At 43.5% G+C, this 25,387-nt stretch overlaps 1 protein-coding gene across 24 annotated transcripts in view; it reads left to right on the top strand.

Annotated features, from left to right (window-relative positions):
• Positions 1 to 25,387, top strand: part of Ralgps1 (Ral GEF with PH domain and SH3 binding motif 1) — a 246,469-nt gene that overhangs the window by 32,196 nt on the left and 188,886 nt on the right. For all 24 annotated transcript variants that reach the window (XR_013438308.1, XR_013438309.1, XR_013438310.1 and 21 more), the window contains exons 2-4: positions 3,086 to 3,207; positions 5,749 to 5,856; positions 17,390 to 17,440. Coding sequence is in view for 21 of the 24 variants with exons in the window: in XM_078048253.1 (XP_077904379.1) it covers positions 3,151 to 3,207; positions 5,749 to 5,856; positions 17,390 to 17,440 (216 nt within the window). In the remaining 3 variants the exon portion in view is untranslated. The remainder of the gene's footprint in view (positions 1 to 3,085; positions 3,208 to 5,748; positions 5,857 to 17,389; positions 17,441 to 25,387) is intronic.

Consider the following 25,387-nt stretch of genomic DNA (forward strand, 5'->3'; position numbering starts at 1 on the left):
AAGGGCCTGGTCCAGCCTGGACCCCTGAGCTGGCATTTCTTTTCATCATGGTTTTTGGATTTTGCATTCCGATGCTTGACTTTCTCAAGGGTTTCTAGTGGACTGTCTTGTCACCCAGGTCCAGGAGGCCTTTCCCTGGCTCTGGGGCTGCTCCTCACAGTTCCATCTCCTTGGCAAGGAAATTCCTCAAAGTTTTATATTTCCCTTTTTGTTATCATGTACTAATACAACATATTTTTAGTGCTTTAGTATTTATTTGCTCATTTCAAGAAATGTTACGTGTGCGGGTTGGAATCACCATTATGAAACAGTTCAGCGTGATTCTTTATTGTGCTGCTATTTATATGTCATAGAATCGCATTTCTAGAGCTGTGTACCTGTCACCACCATCTGGTTTTAGAACATTTCCATCACCTCCAAAAATGCTCTTGTGTCCCTGTGTAGCACCCCCACCTCAGCCCCACCGATGGCATGTTGGCTCTATAAACTTGCCTTTTTTAGACATTTCCTAAGATGGAATCATACAATGCATTCTTTTGCATCTGACTTTTTTTACTTAGTGTAGTGCTTCTGAGGTTTAATCGTGTTGTAGCTTGTATTAGTATTTCATTTCTTTTTATAGCTAGTAGTACTACATCAGGTGGATGTCTTACCATGCTTATGCATTTGCCAGCTGATGGACATCTGAATTGCTTCCAGCTTTTGAATGCTCCTATAAACATTCACATACGTGCCTTTGTGTGGATATGTTTTCATCTTTTTTTTTAGATAGATCCTTAGGAATACAATGGTTGGGTTGTGTGGTAAGTTTTGGTTTAACTTTAAGGAGCTGCTAATTTTCCCAAGTGGTTATACCATTTTGCTGTCCCACCAGCTATGCACAGGGGTTCCACTGCTCCACACCATGGAGCACTTGCTATGGGCCATTTGTGTTCCTCCTTTGAATTCTAGCTACCCTAGGGCAGAGGTGGGGTGTTAGTATTCTGATTTGCACTTCCCTGATAGCATTTCCCTTGTATGCTGGTGATATATTTTCTTTTGAGAAATGTCAACTTGAATATTTTATGCACTGCTTTCTAAGCCTATACCAGCTGTGGGATTCGTGGTCCTTGATGACAGGGAACACGCTTTTTCCTGGGTCAAAAATGATTAAGAAATGAGCCTTCTCAGCTCATCTTCTTTCCTTGGTCACGAAAACGGAATTTGGTCTCTCTGGCTCAGTGTTCCCTCTTTACCTGTCTGGTTCTTTTTGTCTGTATTTCCTTTATTTAAAAATTCTGCCTACTTTTTAAGCTGTCTTTGTTTGTTGATGGACCTTTGTTTATTTAATATATGTGGTGCTGGAAATTGAATCTTGTGCCTCACACATGCTAGGCAAGTGCTCTACCACTGAGCCTCAACCCCAGTCCCTGTTTTTCCTTATTTTAAATGAAAATTATCAGGCACTAGGAAAGATTGAGAGACCAGGACAGTGGACTCCTGTGTGCCCTCTGCTCTGGATCCTGCATCTGTGAACATGCTACCTTTTTTTGCTTCATCTCTGCTCATGTGAGTTTTGCCCATTTGAAAGCTAGTCACAAACTCACTTTGCCTCTAAATTCTGCCTGGGCAATGTCTGCAGATCAGGACCTCCTCCCACTTAGTCAGTGCACACCTTCTCCTGCCTGGGACATTGGGGTACTCAGTGATGTCATCCAGGACCACATTCAGTAGTGTTTATAGGGCAGAATGGGGAAGTCAGAGAAGGTAGAGGGCTCACAGGATGGAGCTGAGCAGCTAGCTAGCAGGATGAGAGATGTGTCACTGGCATGTTGAGGACGTGCAAAGAGGAGCCTAGTCATCTGATGTCCCTTCTGTTCAGTGGACTCTGTGACAGATTTCTGCTCTGTGATGGGGCCCATGACAGAGCCACGGGGGCACAGTTGAGTCAAGAGTGGACTGGCACTTTTCATCTTTCCTGGTGTCCTTTGGGTTAGGTCTTGCCTTCTAGGACTAAGTTCTTCATGGCACCGTAGATGCTACATGTCCCAGGTCAAGTTCATCTCCTTCCCCCAAGTCCATCACGCCACCTCTGTTCTTCCATGATGAGGGACACAGCATCCTTCTGGCATCTCAAGCCAGAAGCCATCCATTTGGTGTCCAGCTCTCCCTCACCTCAGTTTCTGTGGAATCTCTGTCCTCCGTTTTTCTCTCCTGTCTTCATTGCTGCCACCTTAGCTCAGAGGACTCCCCTCATCTCTTACCTGGGTAGTTGCAGGTGGCTTTTGACTGGTGTTCCCCTACCTATCCACCCTACACTCTTGGCCATTTTCCTGCTAAGATAAGTGTTGGCAGCTACTCTATGCTCTGGGATGTGGTGGATACTTCTGAAGGTGTGCAAACATGGTGTGGGAGCAGTCCATTCTGTTGGGTGGTCTCTGCATGATAATCAGAGGTGACCTAGGAGCAGGTCATGAGTGAAGACATACATGATGGTGGAATAGCATGAGCAAAGAACATGAGTGTGACGAGTGGAGCCACCTCAGGATTGGGGGAGGGATGAGATGGTGGATGTCAAGTGCTTGGCGCATGATGAATCCCGCTGTCTCCCAGGGAGTTATTGAGGAAGTGATGTGGTGCCTGGGGTGCACAGTAGGATCAGTTTGTCTTCACTCCATCTTTGTCTTAAAGACAAATTCCACAAACTCTATCTACCTGCAAGGGTCACATATACACTGAAATGATTGCACAGGCCAGGTGGGACCAAAAGCTCTGATGTATGGGGCAGCCTCTGCTCAGCTCAGCTCAGCTGATTGTCACTGTGTAGAGACGTGGGCCCAGTGCTGTCAGGAAAGTCAGAGATCCAGAATTCTATGTGAAATCTTCCAGTTTTTAGATGTTGGTAATTAATTTAAAGACTAATAAAACCCTGCACAAGTCAGCCCAACAGACGACCTTTGTGGGCCATATTGGGTGCCAAGGCCACCAGCTGACCTTTCTTTAAGGTATTCTCCTAGGGGTTCTGCTGAAGTCTGGCACAGCTCTCCCCTGGGGGAGGTTCAGTTGGTTTTAAAACCTGATTTTCATGAGCCCCTCTGCCTTGCAGGACTCCTCCAGGCAGGTTATGTCACCGGCAGAGGCTGCCCTGAAGCTCCCTGCGGTCTGGAGACTATGTACAAGAGGAATGGTCTGATGGCTAGCGTGTTGGTCACCTCCGCCACTCCACAGGTATAGAAGCTGCAACGATTTGGGACAGTGGGTGGGAGGGGCCTTCCAGCTGACCCAGGCCCCAGCTGAGCCAGGGCAGCAAGGCCACAGACCCCCATGAATGCTACCATTCTTAGCACTCGCAAGGCCCCTGGCCATGCCAGGCGTGAGATTTGGGAGGCAGTCAGCTCTGAGGATCAATGTGTTTCTGAAGTCGTTCTCTTCAAAGGAAAACAAATACCTGCCCAGTCCAGCCATAGCAAGTGCCACATTCCATTTTGGTGGCAAAAAGGGATCAGACCTTTCCCAGGAAAAGCCGCTGCTGATTATAAATAAGTCACACATTCCGGAATGAAGTCAGACAGAAATAATTCCAACTGGCCCGTGTTCTTGTTTGCCTTGCTCTGTAGGAAATGGCTGTAAGGGTTGGTGGTCTGAGAGTGGCCTGGGCTAGGCCCCTGCATGGGGTGTGGGAGTTTGCTTTCCATGCTCAGTAATGGAACAGACTTGCAGGAGAAGTGGGCATCATCTGAGGCCCTCTTTGCTGACTGCATAATGCCTGGCCCCTCTGATATACTGGCAAGGCAGTGTTGGGGTCCTGAGCTCACCACAAGTGGGGCTTTTGAAGTGATCCTGGTGACCAGCCAGAAAGTCATGGGAACTAGTTCATTTCTTATAAATCTTTCAAAAAATTCCTTATTTTGATTTCTAATCTTGAAATCAAGCTTCAGATTCCTCACAAGGGCCTGTATAGTTTAAATTAAGTTGCTATAGCTTCACCATCATCATCATCACCAAGGAAAATGTTTGGGGCAACTTTTGATTAAACAAGTCCCCGTGAATGTGTGTGTGTGTTTGGAGCAGGTACGGTGGAGTATTATAGGAAGGTTATAAAACCTGAAATCCCAGGAAAGGACTCTGATAACTGGAGGAATTGACTTCTGTTTTCAACTATAATAATAGAGTAAAACTTCTCTGATCTGTGTGTATACTTGTGGGCATATACATGATATGTGTATGTACTATATTTTGTTGGCCCCCTGTATCCATGAGATCCACCAACTGTAGATGGAAAATGTTCTAGAAAAATTGTTCTGAACATAACTTTTTTCTTGTCATTATTCCCTAACAATACAGTGTAACAACTATTTACATTGTATTAGGTATTGTATCTAGAAATGATTCAGAGTATACAAGAGCATATACATATGTTATTGGCAAATTCTAAGCCATTTATGTAAGGGACTTGAGCAACTGCAGATTTGAGCATCCTTGAGAGGTCCAGAACCAATCCCCCATGGATACAGAGGGAAGGCTGCATGTGTGTAGGTGTGTAATCAGCACTTGGTAAGTATTTGGTAATGTTCCTTGAATGAATTAGCATGTATAATTGAAGTGCTCAATAAATCTTGGTGACTGGATGGCACAGTTATACCCATACACACCCATAATTTAGCTTTTACTCTATTCCAGGCAGTTTTTAAAATGTGGTACACAGGGTTTCTCTCACTTAACCCTCACAGTGACCCCCACAGGTATGTATTGATATTCCAGTTTATAGATGAGGAACTAAAGGCACAGAGAGGTGAACATGCTGGCTTTGGATCTCATAGCTGGCCAACTGGGTGGGGTCTAAGCCAGCCTATTGTGTCTCTTGAATTTGTCCCCCTAACCATGACACTGTACTGTCCCAGAGGAAATCAGCCTGTCAAGCCTGATGGAGGTGGGTACTCAGTACCTCCCTGGAAGGTGGGTACTAAGTGCAGAATGACTCATAGAGATGAAGCTCTGTAGGTTGATTTTGATGTGGTTGATTTTCTTACAGGGATCATATAGCCAGGTGCCGACAGGTCCAGCTCTGAAACTCATATACACCCAATACTGGGGAGGTAATAAGAACAGCTTCCATTTTTGGAAACCTCCTATGTCTAGGTCTTTTGCTAAATGTTTTACATGTCTTATTTAATTCCCTTCTCCTTACGAATTAGGCATAATTATTATTCTTAGATAACAGATAAGCAAATCAGTGCTTAGAGAAGAATGTCATCTCACACAGACAGAAACTGGGATGGCTGGGATAGAGATGAAGCTCTATCAGCCATTCTGCACTCAGGAACCCAGGATCTGACCTGCTAGGCAAGCCCTCTGTCTCTGAGCCCGTCCCCAGCCCTGTGCCGTAGCTTTTTACTTACTTTTTTTTTTTAACACTGGACAGAGCAGTTGAGGGTGGCCATTGAAAGCAAGTGTTTTGGTGTCATGGAAAACTAGGTTCACATTCTGACTTCCAGTTTCACAGCTGAGGTACCCTGGAGAAGTAACTCTGCCTCTGCTTCCTTATCTGTAAAATGGGAATAATAATGGTGTATATGCATGGGGGCTCATGAGAATTAAATAAGATCCTGTGTGTGAAGTGCTTATCACAGTGCCTGGACAAGAGTGACGTGCTGGCCACAGAAGCCTTTTCATTGTGTGATCTGTCCTCCTCTGACCTCCCTGTGGGGCAGTTGGGGCAGTGATTCCAGGGCAGACCCTCAGCCTGTGCGCTCTCCACTTTCTTCACAGGGCAGCAGCAGCTCAGACTCTCTGGAGGGCCAGAGCTGCGACTATGCCAGCAAGAGCTATGACGCCGTTGTCTTCGATGTCTTGAAAGTGACTCCTGAGGAGTTTGCCGTAAGTGACACAGTGACACAGTGATAGGGTGCTAGAGGGCATCATGGCTCTGGGCTTCCTTCCCAGGTTGGGGCACCCTGTACATCTACCAGGAGGGGAATGTTGGATAAAGGATGCTATGTCCTTTAATGCCCGTTGGAAAGGAAGCTGTGGGTCTGGCTGTTACCGTCGTAGAAGGTGCACACGGTATATACAATGAGGAGGCAAAGGACGCAGGTCCAGCACAGTCCTGGAGAATGGGCTGCTTCTAGACAGTACACACACCCATAATGGGATAAGTTCTAAATTTGATATATACTCGTAAATAATCAGATCTACAGAGCCAAACATATTTACTATACTGTTTGGCTGTACATTCCAATATTTGGAATTTAATTTTTCTTCTTTTATCTATTTGCACATGCTACATTTTTATAATAGTCATTTTCTGCAATGATAGACAACATTATTTGTGTAATTTTTAAAAATTATAAATTTAAGAAGGGGGATTTCACAAAAATAAAAGGAAGATCAATAGAGTAGAGGAAGAAAATCAAGAGAAAGGAGGAGGGGGCCATGAGAAAGTACCAGGAATGAAATGTACCAGATTATGCTGTGTCCAGGTACAGATATACCACAAATGACCCCCATATATATGTAATTCTAATGGGCTAATTAATAATAATAATAATAATAGGAGGAAGATCAGTAGATTAGAGCAAGTGGATAAAGGGAAGAAGGAGTGGAGGGAAAGGGGTGGGCTGGGCAGTGAGATTGGTTAAGCTGTGTGCATATGCAAATATGGCATAATGAATTCACTATTATGTATAATATAATACATCAATAAAATTTTAAAATAAAATAAAAATCATAAATTCAAAAAATTGTTTTTTCTCCAGCTACGGCTGATCTGACAGAGAGACTTCCCCTTGGGTGGAGCAGAGGTGGCTCCATGTTTTGCTGTGACTTGGTTTCCTCCTTTGACTTTGTGGATAGAGGGGGGATATTGGCTCTGGGATGGCCTCAAGCCTGATTCTGAGCTCTTTCCAAGGGCTGTATTTCTCTTTAGATCCATGGAAGGCTGTGCTGGGCCTTGTGCACGCTTGCTCTCCAGTGTGTCTAGGGATCCATTGAAAACCTGCTTCATTTCTACAGTGGCTCCTCCCTCCCACTCCAGTGAGGGTGCCTCCTGAGGCCCCTGCCTGGGGGTCTGGCCATGGTCCCTCCTGCATACTGACTGCTTTCTCTCTAGCCTCCCCAGAGCCTCTGCCTGGCTCTTCCTTCAGTCCAGCAGCCTGCTCAGTCTCCATTCAAACGTCAGTCCTCCCTTTCCCTGGTGTAGGCAGTGTCCTCCACCACTCTCCCCTTAGCGGCCAGCTCTGTTTTTCTTCAGCCCATTCCTATTACACATTAATGTTGGAACCTAACATTACATTATAGAACACTATTTTTTTTTGTATTGCATGTCTTCTCCACTGGAATATAAGCTCTCTAAGGTCAAGAACTGACTTGTTCATTGATTTTTCCCAGTGCCCAAAATGTACTTAGCTCATAGTAGGTACTCAGTATGTGTTAATTCTCACAACAGCCTATTGGGGCATATCCTCAGTTCCTGATTGTCTGAAAGAGAAACTGAGGACCATATGGTTGATTTTCTTTCATGGATCATATAGCCAGGTGCTGACAGATCCAGCTCTGAAACTCGTATACACCCAGTACTAGGAGGTAATAAGAACAACTTCCATTTTTAGGTACATCCTATGTCTAGATCTTATGCTTAATGTTTTACATGTCTTATTTAATTCCCTTCTCCTTATGAATTAGGCATAATTATTATTCTTAAATAACAGATAAGCAAATAAGTGCTTAGAAAAGAGCGTCACCTCACACAGAAAGTGGCATGGCTGGGATTTGAAACTGGAGCTGACACACTGCTCAAGAGACGTGTAGTCCATGTCTCAGATGCAAGTTTATATTTTCTAGTAGCCTCTTTAAAAAAAAGTTGAAGTTACAAAAATAAAAGTGCATTTGTGTCTAAGAAACCTCAAAAAGTAACTGCCACATTTTTGAATACCACATGACACTAATCTAAAAGAACTATGAGAAGTTAGAAAAGATACCCTGAACATGTTTCTCTCCAAAGGTTCAAAAAACTTATTTTACATAAAAATATTCAAAAGAAATTTATTGTTGTCAAATCTCACTAAAAATTATCATGAGAAAGAAAGAGAATACCCGCAGGCAATGAGAGTTTGGTGGAGATGTACACCGTAAAACAAATAAAACCTGAAGCTGACTATTTCAAAATGACCTAAGAGCTGGGTATGGTGGCAAAGGCTTATAATGCCAGCAGTTCAGTAGGCTGAGGCAGGAGGATCTTGAGTTCAAAGCTAGCCTCAGTGAAAGCAAGGTGCTAAGCAACTCATGAGACCCTGTCTCTAAGTAAAACATAAAATAGGGCTGGGGATGTCGCTCGGTGCTCCAGTGTCCCTGAGTTCTATCCCTAGTACCAAAAAAAAAAAAAAAAAAGTGATCAACATACTTTGAAAACAGAAGAATCTTAGAAATGAAGTAATGGAACTTAGGGAAAAAAGAGAAAATAAAAGAAAAATTCCTTTGGAAACAAAAAATTGAGCTGGAAGGAACACAGGAATAGATAAACATAGCAGAAGAGAGAGAACTTTCATATAAAAATAAATGAAAGAGTTCTTAAGACTTGGAGGCAAAGTGACAGTGTATTAGTCAAAAATCTCCAACATATAGATAGTGGAATCCTCGAAAGGGAATAAAAAGGCAAGGGAACTGAACAATATTTATATTTATGAAAAGTTTATGAAAAATAAAATTCAAGGCTACATATTGAAAGAACTCAGTGTGAAACCATGAACCCTGAATGACCATGACTACAGACATTCTTCATAAACTACTGGATTTAAAAAAATACACAACTTTTTTCTGTAGTTGTACACGGATAGCATGTCTTTATTTTATGTATTTCTTTTTATGTGGTGCTAAGGATCAAACCCAGTGCCTCATACATGCCAGACAAGCACTCAGCCACTGAGCTACAGCCCCAGCCCAAACTACTGGATTTTTAAAGGGAAAGGAAAAATCCTTTGCATATCTTGGAAAAAATGGCAAATAACTTATTAGGGAAAGATTAGATCACCACCAGTCTTTTAGAAAGAAACATCTTTTTTTTTTTTTTTTTTTTTTTTAATGCCAGAGAAAAATGGAATGGGATAATTGAGTAAGTCAAGGAAAGAAGGAAAAAGTAAGTTGAAAAATTTTATCAAAAAAATTTTATCAAACTGACTGTAGAGTGTCAAGGACACAGATACCCTGTTATGAACCAGCAGGTCCTCAGAGGATATTGCCCCCGGGCTCTTCCTGAGGAATCTGCTGAACAAGCTCAGAGAATGAGAACAACTAGAAGCATCATGAGAGGGACTGGTGGAGAACAGTGAGCATGCCTGTTACTCATAGAACTGAGATTAAGTGCGGATTCAAACACAGAAGGAGGAGCTTACAATGGCTATGCCCTGACAGTACACAGACTGCAGTTCTTATAGTGTTTAAACTCTTTTAAAGTATGGGGAGAGAATGGAGAGAACATATGCAAAAAATGTCATAAGTATTCTCAGCTTGTGTGTAGGTGGTGGTAGCATTAGTATTGTTATTTTGAGAATAGACTGCTGTATATATAACATAGAATAAAGTAAATTAGTAATTATGGGATACTGTAATCCTAGTCTACTTGTGGTACTGGAGACATGGATTTTTGGTATAGAAGAAGGAAGATATGAATGCAATACACAATAGGCTAAGTAAGTTTTTTTTTTAAAAAGGTATCCTGAACCTGAATTGGAAATATTAGGTATGAATTCCAGACTGTGGACTTGAAATATCATTTTCACTAAAAGATCCCTGGACTTCTGGAGGGCTAGCTAATTCCAAGTCTGGGATAAGAGAAGATGATCTGGGTACATCTTCCAGTTCTAAAGACAACCAGGTAGAAGCTCCTACTGACCAGTGAGGGGACAATTTGACCTTCAAAAGACTAATAATTTCAATTGATTGAAATCCATCGAACAATGGGTCACCACTATGTGATGATAGGAGACCAATTTATTACCTTAAACCCTGTTACATGTGAGAAAACAATCAAGCATTTGAGCGATGCTGGATAACCTAATAATAGATGAGGGAAAGTGTGTCTTCATTAGATTAGTTCAGTTAATGAATGGAAAAGACATGATAGAATTGGAATGCCATCATTTTGTAAACCCAGTGAATGAATAGATTCAAGCAGTGAGCATCAACAACCATTGACATCACAACATTATGTGCCTGCTGAAAAGCAAAGCACCCACCTCTATCTTGCCAGAGGGACAGAATCTGTGTCTGAAGGAGCCTGTGGGTCCAGCTGTTGATTGAAAATACCAAGGATGGAAAAACATGGCGACCAGCCCTGTGAGTATGGGGAGGAATATAGAGGAATGGAGAAGGTACTTGTAGATTAAAGGAGATGTAAAAACACACACCCCAAAGTTTTTAAAGAGTGAAATAGAGTGCACTGTGATACTAGGTGTACAAGCTTTGGGGATGAAATTATGAAGAGACTTGAGGAGTGTCCAGGAGAGTGGGGAGGAGGGAACCTGTGACTGGGACAAAGCTTATGGGGAGCTTCTGGGGTGGTAAAATGTAGATACTATAAAAGTTACCATCTTAACAGTTGTTACCTGTGCATTTCATCGAGTACATTCACATTGTTGTGCAGCCAAACTCCAGAACTGTTTTCATCTTGCAGAACTGCAACTCTGTATCCCCAATTCCTCCTCCCACAGCCTGTGGCAGCCACCATTCTTTCTGTCTCTATGAATTTTGACTACTTGAGGTCCCTCAAATAAGTGAAATCATAGCATTTGTCCTTTTGCGCCTGGCTTATTTAACTCGGCATAATGTCTTCAAGGTTCATCCATGTGTCAGAGTGTCTTTCCTTTTTAAGACTGCATAGTATTCCATTGTTTGTATTCCATTGTGTTTCTCCTTTCATCATTAATTTTGTGAGGTTATTTCTTGACCTGGGTTGTGGCTAAAAGGTATTCCTTTTTTTTTCTTTTGGTACTGGGGAACTGGGGGACACTCCAGCACTGAGCCACATCCCCAGCCTGTTTTGTATTTTATTTAGAGACAGGGTTTTACTGAGTTGCTTAGTGCCTCACTGTAGCTGAACTTGTGATCCTTGTCCTGTCTCAGCTCCCTGAGCCACTGAGATTACAGGCGTGAGCATTTTTAAAATATTCTTTTAGTCATTGATAGACTTTTATTTCATTTATTTATTTAGATGTGGTGCTGAGAATTGAACCCAGTGCCTCACACATGCCAGGCAAGTGCTCTACCATTGAGCCTCAGCCCCGTACCTGGCTAAGGTATTCTAATAAGTTGTAAAACTTTGTGTTTGTTGATGTGATTGTCTATAAATGTGTATTGTTTTATAATAAAAGGGTTAAAATAATTTCAAAGTCCTCATTTTTTTTTTTTTTAAACCAGGGTTGCTCTGCTGCTTACCTCAGTCCTCCTACTTCCCCATTGGCTGAAGTCAGAGCAGAAAGCTGCATTGGACTTGTCTTTTTCATTAATAAATTGGGGACATACTTCCAGATCAATAAGTGCAGATTTCTTTACTATATTTTTATTTTAAATTTATTTTATTTTTTGGTACTGGGATTGAACCCAGGAACACTTCCCACTAAGCCACATTCCCAGCTTTTTTTATTTTTATTTTTTAACACTTAGTGAGTTACTTAGGGCCTCATTAAGTTGCTGAGGCTGGCTTTGAACTTGCAGTCCTCCTCCCTCAGCCTCTGGAGTCACTGGGATTACAGGCCTGCACCTCCAGGCTTGGCATCACTTTTCTAAAAGCTGCATAATAATAGTTCAGTGTCTGATGCACCATACTTTTTTTTTTTTTTAAACCACTAAATCCCTTTTGATGGCCTTTCAGGTTGTTTCCAGATTTTTGCTACTATAGCTAATGGTATGGTAAGCATCTGTGTTTCTGTCTGTGTCTGTCTTGTATCATATCAGCTAGCTCTGTACACATGAAGTCTCCTTATATGCTAGTGTTTCTCTATGTATCAGTAAGTTTAATCAATAGTTTGCTAATTTTACTCTTTGAGATAATACCTAAATACACTGTATGCCCCAGGATTGAGGGAAAAAATTGTTATAAAATAGATTTGGGATAATTAGCAACTTTGGTTATAAACTGTGCATTAGACAATATTGTTGTATCAGTGATAGGTTTCCTAAAGGTAATAATTTTGCTCTACATCTAACAATAAGAAAGAGAATGATCTTGTTCTTAGGAAATACACGTTGGAATACTCAGGGGTAAAGAATCACAACTCTGCATTGTACTCTCAAATAATTCATGAAAAAATGGATATAGGGGCTGGGGCTGGGGCTCAGTGGTAGAGCACTTGCCTGGCATGTGTTAGGCACTGGGTTCAATTCTCAGCACCACATCTAAATAAATAAATGAAATAAAGATCTGTCAATGACTAAAAAAAATTTTAAAAATGCATTTATCTGATTATGAATAGAATGATAAAGCAAATGGGGTGCAATGTTAATGATCTGGTGACTTAACGATTAGTAAAGCTAGGTGAAGTATTTTGAGAATTCATCCTACTTATTTGCAGGTTTGACATTTAAAAAAATAAGATGTTATGGTGTTGGAGTCATAGAGCACTTGCCTAGCATGTGTAAGGCACTGGGTTCTATTCTTAGCACCACATATAAATAAATAAAGATTCATTGAAAACTTAAAAAAAAAAGTTAAAAAACATTTTAGTGAGTTACTGCTGGATTATTTTTCAAAAAGAAATAAAACAGTTCAGAGACACCCATGGTGTCTTCCTGTGTAATCTGCATTTCAATTCTAAAATTCTGACTACCATTCTAGGCTCATCAGACATGTGCTTCCCGAGGCTCTGGGAGTGTGTGTATCTAGAATACTTCTTCTGGGCTGATCCCGGTTTGCTCTGTGAACTGTCTTGGTCATGTTTTGGTGGAATGAACCAAAGGCAAATGTTAGGGCATCTTCCACTATGAAATACACCACTGATTTGTCAGCAGCTGTCTCTGTTGAATTGGGGTCTTGGGAGACCCTTATGCTAAGGCTGTGGTAGGGAGAGGATGTAGTCATCCTGTCAGAAGAAGAAACATTGCATTTAACTTAGGCAAGAAGGGCTTTTTTTTTTGGCTGCTCAAAAAGATCCCAGTTTTCATTAGGAGGCCACATTGCCAGTGCTCCAGTAGTCTCTCCAGACCGTAGGATTCATCTATACAGAAAGGTTTTATAATGTGTGGAGTTGGGCCATGTCTCTTGAAAGCCTGGATTCTTAGGGTGGTGGCCCAGGAGAAGGGACTAGGATGGAGAAGGCATTGCCATGTGACCCATTGGCCTGGACACCTGTATTAAGGCTTTTTGTTCCTCAAATAAGGAGCAGCCTCGAAGAGCCCTGTTGATGAGTCTCCCCCTGTGGGACACTTGCTGTGTGGAAATGCACGCAGGAGCCTCCTTGTCTGAGGTTCTGCTGACGCTGGGACACTCTCTGGGGATGCCCTTTGCTTCCTGGAATCCAGGGCATCTCTCCTGGGCACCAGGGCTGGGGAGAGGGTCCCAGTGGCCCCAAGAGTGGCCATGGAGTATGACGGCCCTGCTTCAGTGCTCAGCCCTCCATGCTCACCCTTTCTTTTGGCAGCTGGCTTTCTTGGCCCACCCAGGCCTCTGGGGAAGATGCTCCTCAGGAGCCTTTTCCACATGACCTTGGCCTGGTAGGAGGGTGGCATGAAGCTTGTGATCTGGTGACTTACCTGAATCTTTTGTGTTGATACACTCTCAGCCTGGTATGATATCAGCTTTGGTCAGGGTTGAGAGGTTAGAAATGAGAGAGACTCCCCCAAATCCTCACAGTGTGGCTGGGATCAGCCAGTCTATTTTTAGTCTGCTGACCTCTGTCATTGTGAGTTTTTAATAGAACACCTAAACATTTCTGACTTATGGTCTGAGTAGACATCAGAATATTTGAAACCATCCAAAAAATATGAAACATCAGGTCACTATTTTAATAAATCATTTAGAAATTGAGTAGCAAATTCTAGAACTGATGGAAGGGTGGAAAGGAAGTTTTCTCATTTTCACATTAGCAGACTTTTGGTTCTTTTCCTAAATAACATTGCAAACATCCTGCTGGCTCTCCTGGAGAGGGGGTTAACTTGAACTGCAGGAGAGAGTTCCAAGGCCCTCCGAGCTTTCAGCTCAAATCTCCTGTTTTCACAAGGCCTTTCTGTTCCCCAGTGTGGCAGAATTAATCCAAATATGAGGAGCACTTGGCTAACAATCCTGATGGGTCTGGCAGAAGAAATGCTAGTCTGTTTATGCTGCCCAGGACATAGCTTTGGGCCCCAGAGCTCTGGGCCAGGCATGGGCTTATGGGCCTTCAGAGTGCACTTGCCACTCAACACCAGACCATGAGGCCTGGTGCCCTGGTGTGTGGTGTCAGATGCCCCCTTGCCATGGAGGGAACCCAGAGGTGGAAGAGCTTGGATCCCCCAAGTACTTCCTTATCCCTGGTGCCACCTACTGTCTGTCTGCCAAGCTTCCCTTGGAGGCAGCATTTCACCCCTGTGCCCTTGAGGAGCACTGTCCCCTGGGAGGGGGAAAGAGGCTCTTCACTGATGCCACCTGCTCCTTTCCCCTCCCTCTCAGCTCTGAGAATGGAATGCTTTGGCCTGTATCTTGGGATTCACAGGAACCCAGTCACCTTGGCCCACCTTTGAGTTGTGCCAAGAGTTGGCTGCAGTTCTGCACTAAGCCCTGGATTATGGTCACAGGTGACACACTGTATATATTGCCATTTTCCTGCAATGTATTCTTGACATGAGGCTTTTTGCTGGCTCATCGTAACAGCCTCTTTTAATTTTCTCTAAAGCAACCTCAGTGCCCAGATATTCAGCCCATTCAATGGTCCCTTGTTTCCTAGATCCTGCACTGGTCAGGAACCATAAATCCATGGTCAATACACAGGCCCATCTATGTGACTACCCTTTTGCTAATCTCTCTCTCATACACATATTTTTATTGACCATCTGCCAGGAGCCAGGCTCTCTACACCTCTTATCTTGAATTTTTACCAAGATCTCAAAGATAGAGACTATTGTTACCATTTTCTAGATGTGACACATTCTAGACATGTCAGAATATTGCTGTTAAACAACGCATACGGAGCCCTATAGGTTCCAGATCCTGAGTGTGTTCCACAGCACCATCATCCTAGAGGGCCTTGTATCCAGTGGACAGTGCATCGTCTTGCATTCATAGGCATCCAAAGGCCCTTGGCTCTCATTTTTCTGGCCTTTCACAGAGGCTTCTGCCAAATGACACCTACCATCCCATGTGACATGTGGAGGTAGGTTATGTGATGAAGACTCAGTCCATGTCTCAGCCTGAAGAATCGTCAGCAGAGGTGCCTTCCCCCTCTGACCCCAGAAGAACATCTATAATTTTGGGCCTAGCCTTTCAACCTCAGGGGTGTGTGTTTCTGTATTGATGGCCTCAGTGCCCTTGGAGGTGGCTGTGGTGAAGCACCAACTCTTTCTTTTCCAATCTTTTGAGGACTGTTACTTAAAAAAACAAAACAAAACAAAACAAAAAATAGAAATGTCGCCACCATGCCAAATTGCTATAAAAGTTCCCCTGCTTGCTCTCAGCTTCTGTACTGATCTCACTGTGGGTTGGTGCAATAAATGGTTGTGGCCCCAGACTGGCCTCTGGATGCATCTTGAATAGTACTCTACCGTGTAATTTAGGGGAGGTATAGACTTCAGAAGAGAAATGTCATTTCTATAAGCCACAATTTTAAAGTAAACTTAAATTTAGAGTAATAGATAGTGTCTCTGTTCAACATTATAATTTTTAATATTATATCTACGTTTTAAAATTACAAAAGCAACTCATGCTGAGAGCAAAAATCTACATGGTACAAAAATTTTCAAGCTAAAAATATTCTCCTTACTCTCAGCTCCACCCTCCAAATAACTATTATCAATTCTTAAGTTTAAATGCTCATCTCATATTCAAGTAAGAAGGGTGTGGATCAAGATTTATGAAGAGGGAAAGGGGTGGGAGAGGCATTTCAGAAATTCACCCCTATCTCTCACCAGTTATAAAAATCAAACTCAAAATGGATTAAAGATTTAAGTGTAAGACCTGAAACTGAAACCATGAGAAGAAAACTCAGGGGAAATGTTTCAGGACATTGGAATGGGCAAGGATTCTTTTGGACAAGACCCCAAAAGCACAGAAATGAAAGCAAAAATAGACAAATGGGAGTATATCAAACTAAAAGTTTCTACACAGCAAGAATGATCATAAGAATGAAGAGACAACCATAGAATGAGAGAAAATATTTGTAAACTACATCTGACAATGGGCTAATATCCAGAATATATAATGCACTTATTAGTTAGTACAGCTACCATGGAAAACAGCATGGAGAGTCCTCAAAAATGAGATACAGAACTGCCTTAGGATCCGGCAGTCCCCACTCCTGAGTATAGATCCGGAGGACATAAAGTCAGCCTGTGGAAGAGACATCCACGTGCCCAAGTTCACTATAGCTCTGGTCACAACAGCCAGGAAGGGGAAATACCTAGGTACCCATCAACTGATGAACAGATGAGAAAAATGTGGTATCTACACACAATTACTACACAACCGTAAAAAAGAAGGAACTCCTGTCATTTGCCACAACACAGATGGAACTGGAGATCACTATGTTAGGAGAAATAAGCCAGAGCCAGGTGTAGATGCACGCCTGGAATCCCAGTGACTCGGAAGGCCGAGTCAGGAGGATTGCAAGTTCAAGAACAGCCTCAGCAACTTAGTGAGATCCTGTCTCAAAATAAAAAGTTAAAAAGTAGGCAGGGGATGTAGCTCAGTAGTAGAGAACCCCTAGATTCAATCGCCAGACTGGGCAAAAAGAAAAAAAAAAACAAACCCAGAAACACAAATACCACCGAGGCCCTGTGAGTGGGCAGAGGGATGGGGAAAAGCTGATCAGGGGCTACTAAGTCACTGTTAGAATGAAGATGTTCTGGCCTGCTATTGCACAGTGGGGTGACTATGTAATAATTGTACTGTGTATATCAAAAAAAAGGGTTTCAATTTTTTTTCCACCATAAAGTAATGACAAATGAGAAGATAAGTGTGTTTAACCTGGATTAAACATTACACAATGTATAGATGTATTGAATTTTTATATGGTGCCCCATCAATATGTAAAATTTTAATGTTTTATGTGTTAAAATTAATTTAAAAAAGAAAATTATCCTTCTTTTTTTACTTTCTTTCTTTCACAGGGAAAGTACAACTTTAATGAATGTGTGTGTCTCAGTAGATCTAAAGTAACATGACAGCCAGGAAGGGGAAATACCAGTATTTTGACATCCAGTATTTTCTAACATGGATTCTCTTTTCTTGCAGAGCCAGATCACACTAATGGACATCCCTGTGTTTAAAGCCATCCAGCCAGAGGTCTGTACTGCATCCTATGTTCTCTCCCAGTGCTGTGGCTGGGAAGGGAGGGTCTGGTTAGCTTAGGATACTCAGTCCCCGGCTTCACTCTTGAAGTCTCTGGATACATGTTGTCTATTTAAACTGCTTCCTGTTCTTGCTGGTGCTGTTCTCTGAGCCAGGTGTTTGGGTTCTACAGAGAATGCCACCTGTCTGGCCTGTTCTGGGCCTGCATGGATACACCCCTTCTTTCCCAGGCTGCTGCTGCTAAAGATGTCCACTGTCAATAAGGGCCTGGAAAGAATGTTTTCTAGAAAACTTTCATTTACTGATCCTAGATGCTGGTGATTGCTTTGTTTCTAAAACCAGTTGCCACAGCAGAGCAAATACGTATTTACATTAAAAGCAAATGTCTAGTTTTAGAAACAATAAAAGGAAAAGAGTTGATTTTGATCTTTAAAAACAAACATACTTGGAAATGTCTGGCTATTGGTAATGAGGCTCTAGTTATTTCATTTAGGTTTTTTTTTTTTTTTTTGTGTGTGTGTGTGTGGCAAGTAATAGGTATCCATTTCCAAGTAGTTACTAGACAAAAGAGAAATTTATTCCAACAATACCGTGGCACTTCACAGAATCATCTGTGGTCACAGAGTTCAGGTAGCAGACCACAGACCACAGCTCTTCCCCAGTTCAGGCAGCCTGACGAGTTCCCATGACATGGACAGTCCCTGCTTCCTTTGTCTTCTCTCTTGCCCTCTCCTCTCTGTACACAAGGCCCAACTTGACCTCTCCAAAGTGCCCATGTTTACACAATCCCTATTTAAGCTGACGTCTGAGACTGAGGCCAGCAACTCTGTTCAGCCCTGTTTCATCATGTGTCTAGTGCTGGTATAGTCACCTGATGACAGCAGGACATGATCAAGAGCAGCAAACATGCTGATGAACCCAGGTCCAGGAGTGAGGTGCAGATTCAGAGAAGGGGGTATGGTGGGGAGATAAGTCAATAGTTGCTGTGGCTATGGTGTGCATCCCAGAGCACTCTTACCACTACAGTCCAGTGACTGCCAAGACTTCTAGAAGGACTCTATACCCCAATACCAAGCCAGAGCACCCAGGTCCTCCAAGAGCTGGCACTACTCACTGCAAATCAGGAGGCACCAGCCCTGCTGGCTGCACTTGTCTTGGACATGAAGATGTGGCACTGGCGTTGTGTGCCATGTTCTTGGGGTTTGGGGAGCAGAGCTATGTGTGCTGAACTGGCTGCCTTGGTTGTTTCCTGCTTTTGCAACATGGAGTGATTCATTCTTTCTACAGCAGCTCACTACCTCTTGGAGCCTTTGGGTGAAGTAGTTGTGTGGTAGTTACCTTACTCTCAGTGGAAGTTATTTCGGATCACATTCTCTACTGAGCTTCAGTCTGTAACAGTTTAGGCATTTGGGGCTTTGTTCTTTGTCCTGAATGTCAAGGGCAGCATCCAGCCTCCTGGGAGACTGACTCCTCTGTCCAGACTGACTGTAAGGGGGAAGCAGGCGGCTGGGGTAAGGGATTCTTCCTCTTCAGAGGCACATCCAGGGACAGACCATAGCTCTTCCCCAGTGTGGCACGTCTTGTTTAAAGTTATGAAAAGATATTAAACTGGAGTTGTTTTGCCTTCAAGAGTTTAGTTTGGAAGGGGTTCTCAGTCAGGACTGCTCCTCAGAATCGCCTGGGCAGCATTTGAAATGTAAGGTACCCAGATCTCATCCCAGACATGGAATCTGGATCTATGAATTGGGGTCTGGAACCCAGTCAGCCCTACTTTATAAAGATTTTCCAGGTGATTCTGATGCAGAGTAAGGTTTCAGAACTAATTACTTTGAGGTATCTGGAGAAACTCCAGATTTGAATACCTTAAAACAGGTTAGCTAAAATGAAAGAATTTGTTCCATTGTTAAAAGAATGACCCTTGGAGCTTCCCCAGCTGTTCCTTTTTTTTTTTTTTGCTGCTGTTATTATTATTAGCAGACTGAAAACTAGAATTTTTCCTCTTGGAGATGTTGCCATATTGTGGCTGGACCACCCTAGAGTGGGAAGGACATGAATAAGGGGCAAGACTTGTAAGTTTGATGTAGGCAAGACTTCCCAGGAGGTAGAGGCCAGCATCTGAGGGTGTACATTTGGAGTGACCTGGGCTCTCAAGAGATCAAGAGACCTGTAGACAGGGGCCTTTTAACCCCGGTTATGCCTCAGAATCAGGGTATATCTGTAAAAGCGCGCATGCCCACGCGCACGCACACACACACCCACACACACACCCCTCTCAGATGCCTTCATCATAAATAAATAAATAAATAAATCTGACTTTATAGATTTAGATTTGGGGCTGGGTATCTGTTTTTGAACAACTCACCAGTGATGCACAAAAATGAGAATCAGGCATGTAGGTGATTTTAAGATTAATAGCTATTTGCTTTGTGAAATCCTGACTTCTTAAAGATTTATCCTGCCTATTTGTTGGCTAAGACTTCTCTCAGATCAGCCCCACATAGATTATAAGAGTAATATGGGCCATGGACTGTATTGCCAGGACTTGACCTAATCTTGTCTGAGCCCAGAACCTACTAGTACAGGGCTGTGACTCCCACCTCTTGATTTGAATTCAGCCATCATACCAGGACTCCTTTGTCCAGGAAATATAGTTTATGAGCCCTTCCCAGGTCTATAAGATCCTTCCTAAATGGGGGTATTAATGCTGGCTATGTTTAGAGGTGGTGATGTGGATGTTTGGGGTTCCCTGGAAGGCTTCAGCCCCTCCTCCTAGTGGGTCATTTTGCTGGCCAACTTCAGGCCTCTGCTTCCTCCATCCTCCCCCTTGGGGAGTTGTTGTCATGAGGAGCTGGGGGTGCTTAGCTTACTTAGATTACTGCTTCTGGAGATGTGCAAGGCTTTGAGCAGGCTGTGCAGAGCTACAGTGACACCTGGATTTTTGGGGAAGGCACTGGGGATGGACCTGGAGCAAAGGTGGTTTGTGTTGTGGGTTAGCATGCACAGAGCTGTGTCAAGGAGACCTGCAGTGAAGGGGGAGGTGGGAGAACCTTGAGTGTGACAAGAAATCCCCCAGCCCTGGGAGGCCTTGAATCTTGGTGCTTCCAGGAAAGTGTCTCCCTGTGGTGGAGTGCTGGGCAGAGTCCTTGCCCACTCACCATCCCTTTCTGTCTCAGGTTGATCGGCCTGTCCTCCATATCTGAATACCCCATGGCTCATTGCCTGAGCACAGGTTTGGAAATGGGTGGGTGCTGATGTGGAGTCTGTTCTTGGGAGGCCTGGGCTGTGTGCAGGCTCTAGACCAGGCACCTTGGATGCAGGGTTGCTTTTGATCCTCACAACCACTTTACGATGCCCATGCTATTGCAGTCTTCATCTTTTACATGACAGAATGGAAGGATGTACTAGAACCTGCTCCGTGCTTATCATATGAACCCCCCCATCGCTGTGTAACAAATCACCCCCAAGCTGAGCACCTTAAAACAATACGTATTTATCATGTCTCAGTTCTGTGTGTGAAGAACCCAGGAGTGGCCTGGCTGGGTAGTCCTGGCTCAGGGCCCCCAGGAGTTGTAGTCAAGGTGTCTCCTGGGACTGTAGTCAGCCAAGGGCTCAGCTGGGGCTGGTGATCTGCTTCTGTGGTGGTGACCACACAATGCCTGGCAATCTAGTCCTGGCTGTTGGAAGGAGGCCTCAGTTCTTTGCCATGTAGGTCTTCCATAGAGCCTCTTGAGTGTCCTTCTGGCATACCAACTGACTTTCCCTAGAGTATGAGATCTAAGACAGCAAGGCAGAAGCCACCCTGTCATTCCCATAGCACCCTGTTGGTTTCACAGAGCATCCCTATCCAGTGAGGGAAGGGATACCCAAGGGCAGAACACTGGGAAGTGGGAATCACTGTGTGTGGAGGGGGCATCATGGAGATGCCCAACACAGGCACCCAGGTCAAAGGGTCAAATTCAGGTGGTCAGTCTTATTCTAAAACTTCAGTAATGAGCTATGGGACCACTGGTAAATATGTCACCTTTCTGAGTTTCAGTCCTCACCCATAGAATGGAGATGGCAAATGTCTCCCTTGTATAGTTATTTGGAGAATTAAATGAGAAATGCATGTAAAGCACATAGCCCAGAGCCCAGACCCCAGGGCCCAGTAAACTTTAACCATGGCCACTTCTGGATGTGTGGTGAGTGCAGACTTCACCAGTGTCGCCTTATCCACTCCTGAACTTACCCTAGAATTTGCATGGTAAGTTCATTTACAGATGGAGCAGGTTAGGCACAGGGAGAGGATGTAAGTGTTGAGAGGCTTATCCCATGAGGAAGTGAGTGCAGCGAGGCTTGAATCCTGGCAGCAGGACACAGTGCTTATAGCTATTGTTATTGCTTATTGCTATTTCTGTTGTTGCTGCTGTGACTACTATTGTCACCCACCAGAACACCTTTGTGTCAGTCTCTGGCTTTCTCTAGGACAAATGCCTCCTTACTTCAGCCCCAACCTTGCCACTGTTCCGTCTTTTTGCCTCTTCAGTGGTGGTGGTGTCTGTTTGGAATAAGCGGTCTCTCAATCATCATGAACTTGTGGATTCTTACCCATCCTGTATATATAAATCTTTTTAGTTACCCCCATTTTTTTAATGAATAAGTTGCCCTGTCTTTGACCAAAGGGAGCCCTTTGATGTTGCTCCTGAATCCTTTTAAATCTTGTTGGTTTGTGATAGCTTCATTGCTTTCTGGCTCAGTAAGACTCCCAGGGTCATGTTGTATATTTCCTGCTGTGGATCTGGGGTCAGGCCTTCCTTTAGGGGTATGGGTTTCTTTTGTTTTGAATAATTCATAGAAACTACAATCTGGGTGAGCTGCTAAGGCTACTGAGTTGCCATTACTTTTGGGTATTTTTGGTGGACAGAACTAGCAAATAATTATTTTTTAAAAGGAAAAAAGCCATGACTCCATAGTTAGAGTAGATGGTAATAATTCTCTAGAATTCTTCCCTCCCTTCTCGTCCTTGTCACTGCTTCACTGGGGATGGCATATATTTCCTCACCCTATTGACTTTGGGCTTGGCTCTGTTGCCTGGTTTTGCAGTGGTGACAGTATGCAGAGGCTGAGCTGAGGTGGTAAGAGGCGTGGCAAGCCTTTGCTAGGCCTCTCAGAACACCCACTCTCCACAATGTGCCAGGAGCTATTGCTTGCAAGGCCACTACAGATGACCTGAACTGAACCCAAAGCCTGTATTCCACACTACCCCAGCCAAGCCCAAGCGAACTCCACAGAGATCAACAGAGCTGCGTCACTCTACAGACCTGAGAACATGAATAATGTTGCTGTTGTAGGCTTCTGGGATCTGAGGATTGTTACACCACATTATCTTATAGAAAGCTGACTAATACAATATGGATCTTTCCAATTATGATCTAACCTTACAGCATTGTTACCTTAATTCTCTTGACTTTTATATATTTTATTTTACAGTGACAATTTTTGTTTCTAATAATATCAAATAGTTACTTTTTTGCATTATCCCATTATATATGTATATATCCATAGACATACATAGGTATATATTTTATATGTATTTAAATGTATATATATAGATATAAGTATCTCTCTCTCTCTCTATATATATATATATATATATGTATATATCTATAAAATAATAATATCAGTATTACTACTAACTGGTAGGCTTGTGGTTAAAGGTGAACATTTCTCTGTAGTTCCCTCTGTAGTTAGTTCCTTTCTTTCTGTCTTTTCTCCCTCCCACCACTTACATACCCAGGTGGGTCTTTCTCTTTGACTTCCCTGCAAAGGTCTCTGGAGGCCCCAGGTAGAGAAGGAACGTCATGCTCACCCTCTGCATCTCCAGAGGTCCCCATGCTCTAATGAAGAAAATACTCAGTGACTATCTGTTGAATGAGTAGAAAAGAAAGGAATGGCTGAAGAGAGGAGAAGTGCCATAACACTCTGTGGCTGGGTTGAGACCCATTGCCAAGGGTGTGCCAGCCAAGAGAGCATCATCACAGGATGCTGTTTCCCCCAAACAGGGCTCTTCCTGGTGAGCTCAGTCTTTTAAAAGACTCAGATTTTCAAATGTTGTTGATCAAATGTTGTGGCTTGTTGTGACTTGTGCTCATTTCTTTGAGGGAGGGACCACAGGAGCCTCATCCCAGGGCTCAGAGGAAACCATACAGACAGTGAGTTACAGACTGGCAGAGTGTAAGGAAAATGGAAGTCACAAATATGGAACCATCATGGCCCTGTTCCCCAATGACTCCAACAAGTGACCAATTCTATCAAGAGTTGGCAAGTGAATGCAGGTCTAGCTGTGTAGCATAATAGCTCTCAGCTGTGTTTAGCTCACATGTGGTGGCCTTGGACCCCACTGCCACTGTAGCAGACTGGGTTGCAGGGCCTGGACCGAACCATGGCTACCAGGGCTCAGAGCAGGGCTGTTCTATAATGCAGGTTCTGCCTGAGGAATCCTGGGGGCAGCAGCCTCCTAAGAGGGTATATTTTCAGGGTGGTATTTTATCCCCATTACCATCCTCACTAAACCTGACTGTCATTATATCCACTTTTCAGCCTGTTGAAGGCCCAACAGTTTCTCAGAGGCCAGTCTAAATGTCATTAGTTTCAACCAAATGTCATTTGTTTTGTCCTTAGTTTTGATATGGAGCAGCATCAAGGGGAAACTGCTATTCTTAGAACATGCTAGAAATGGACAAGGTCTGTGCTCTTCTTGTCCCAGAGTCCCATCAAAACTGAGCTGCTGCTCACTAATCATGAACAGTGTACTGAAGTGTAAGGGTTCTGGTCTGCTGGGTCTGAATACCAGTGTTGCCCACCCTGCTTCAGAGACTTTGGGCAAGTTACTTATTCTCTTTATGTTTCAATTTTCTTATGTGTAAAATGAGAAAATCATAGTTTTTAATCTTACAACAGGTATGCAAGAATGTAGAACAATACCTGTATGCAAATTCCTGATAAGTCATGGCTGCTGTTTTTACCTGCTCAGAGTTTGAGTACTGTGCATCTTGGACATGAAGTCTCTGTACCATAGGACATTCAGCTAGATCTGTGCAGCAGCTAATGCCCTGGGGAGGTGATACTCGAGAAGCAAAGTGGTTGTGAGCTCTGCATTTGGAATCCTTCAGACCCAGGTGCACATTGGGTCCCCCAGATGGCCATCATGCTGAGGCCTAGAGCAGACTGGTACCATAGTCCCAGATGACCTTTGCCCATTGACCAGGGGCTTGCTGTGCCTTGGAGTTGGGATGCTGTCCCTGGCCTTGAAGTTGAAAGGGATCATATCTCATTGGTGATTTAGGGAAACTGTGGAAATTGGGAAGGGAATTTCAGGCAGAAAGAACAGCTTATCAAAGAGGCAGATCATATATTCAGCAAAATTGAATACTACTTTTGTTGTCTGGAGTTCTGGGGTGAAGAAAATGGAAATGGACTTTTCCCGTTCTGTGCTCTTCCAGGGCTTTGCTGCCAGGCTTCTAGCTTGTGCCAAGAGCTTACCAGAAGTTAGTGTGCCATTCCCTTGCTTACAGCTAGGGCATGCAGTGTCCAGTGGGCCCAGGTGTGATGGAAATGAGCTGCCTGGGTACCCGATTCAGTGAGGTGGAAAGCTTCTCTGAGTGCCTGTGTTTTTCCAGTCTTCTTGCCTCCCCTGCCAGCACTGCTCCATCTGCACCTCCGATTTCCCAGTAGTCAGACGTACCTTTACATTAGTCTATTGCGCCAAGACTGGAGACAAGGATGAAGGGGATCTTGGCACCATCCAGAGAGAGTGAGGCAGACATGCAAATGAACAGTAGACAAAAAGCAGACAGGGCCACAGAGCACCAAAGCGGAGGTGCAGGAGGCAACACATGTGACCCAGAGGAGGGGAGGTGGGAACCAGGGAACCAGGAGAACATGGCCGCTAAGCATTGTGAA

The sequence above is a fragment of the Ictidomys tridecemlineatus genome, chromosome 4, assembly GCF_052094955.1.
Source record: "Ictidomys tridecemlineatus isolate mIctTri1 chromosome 4, mIctTri1.hap1, whole genome shotgun sequence".
Lineage (NCBI taxonomy): Eukaryota > Metazoa > Chordata > Mammalia > Rodentia > Sciuridae > Ictidomys > Ictidomys tridecemlineatus.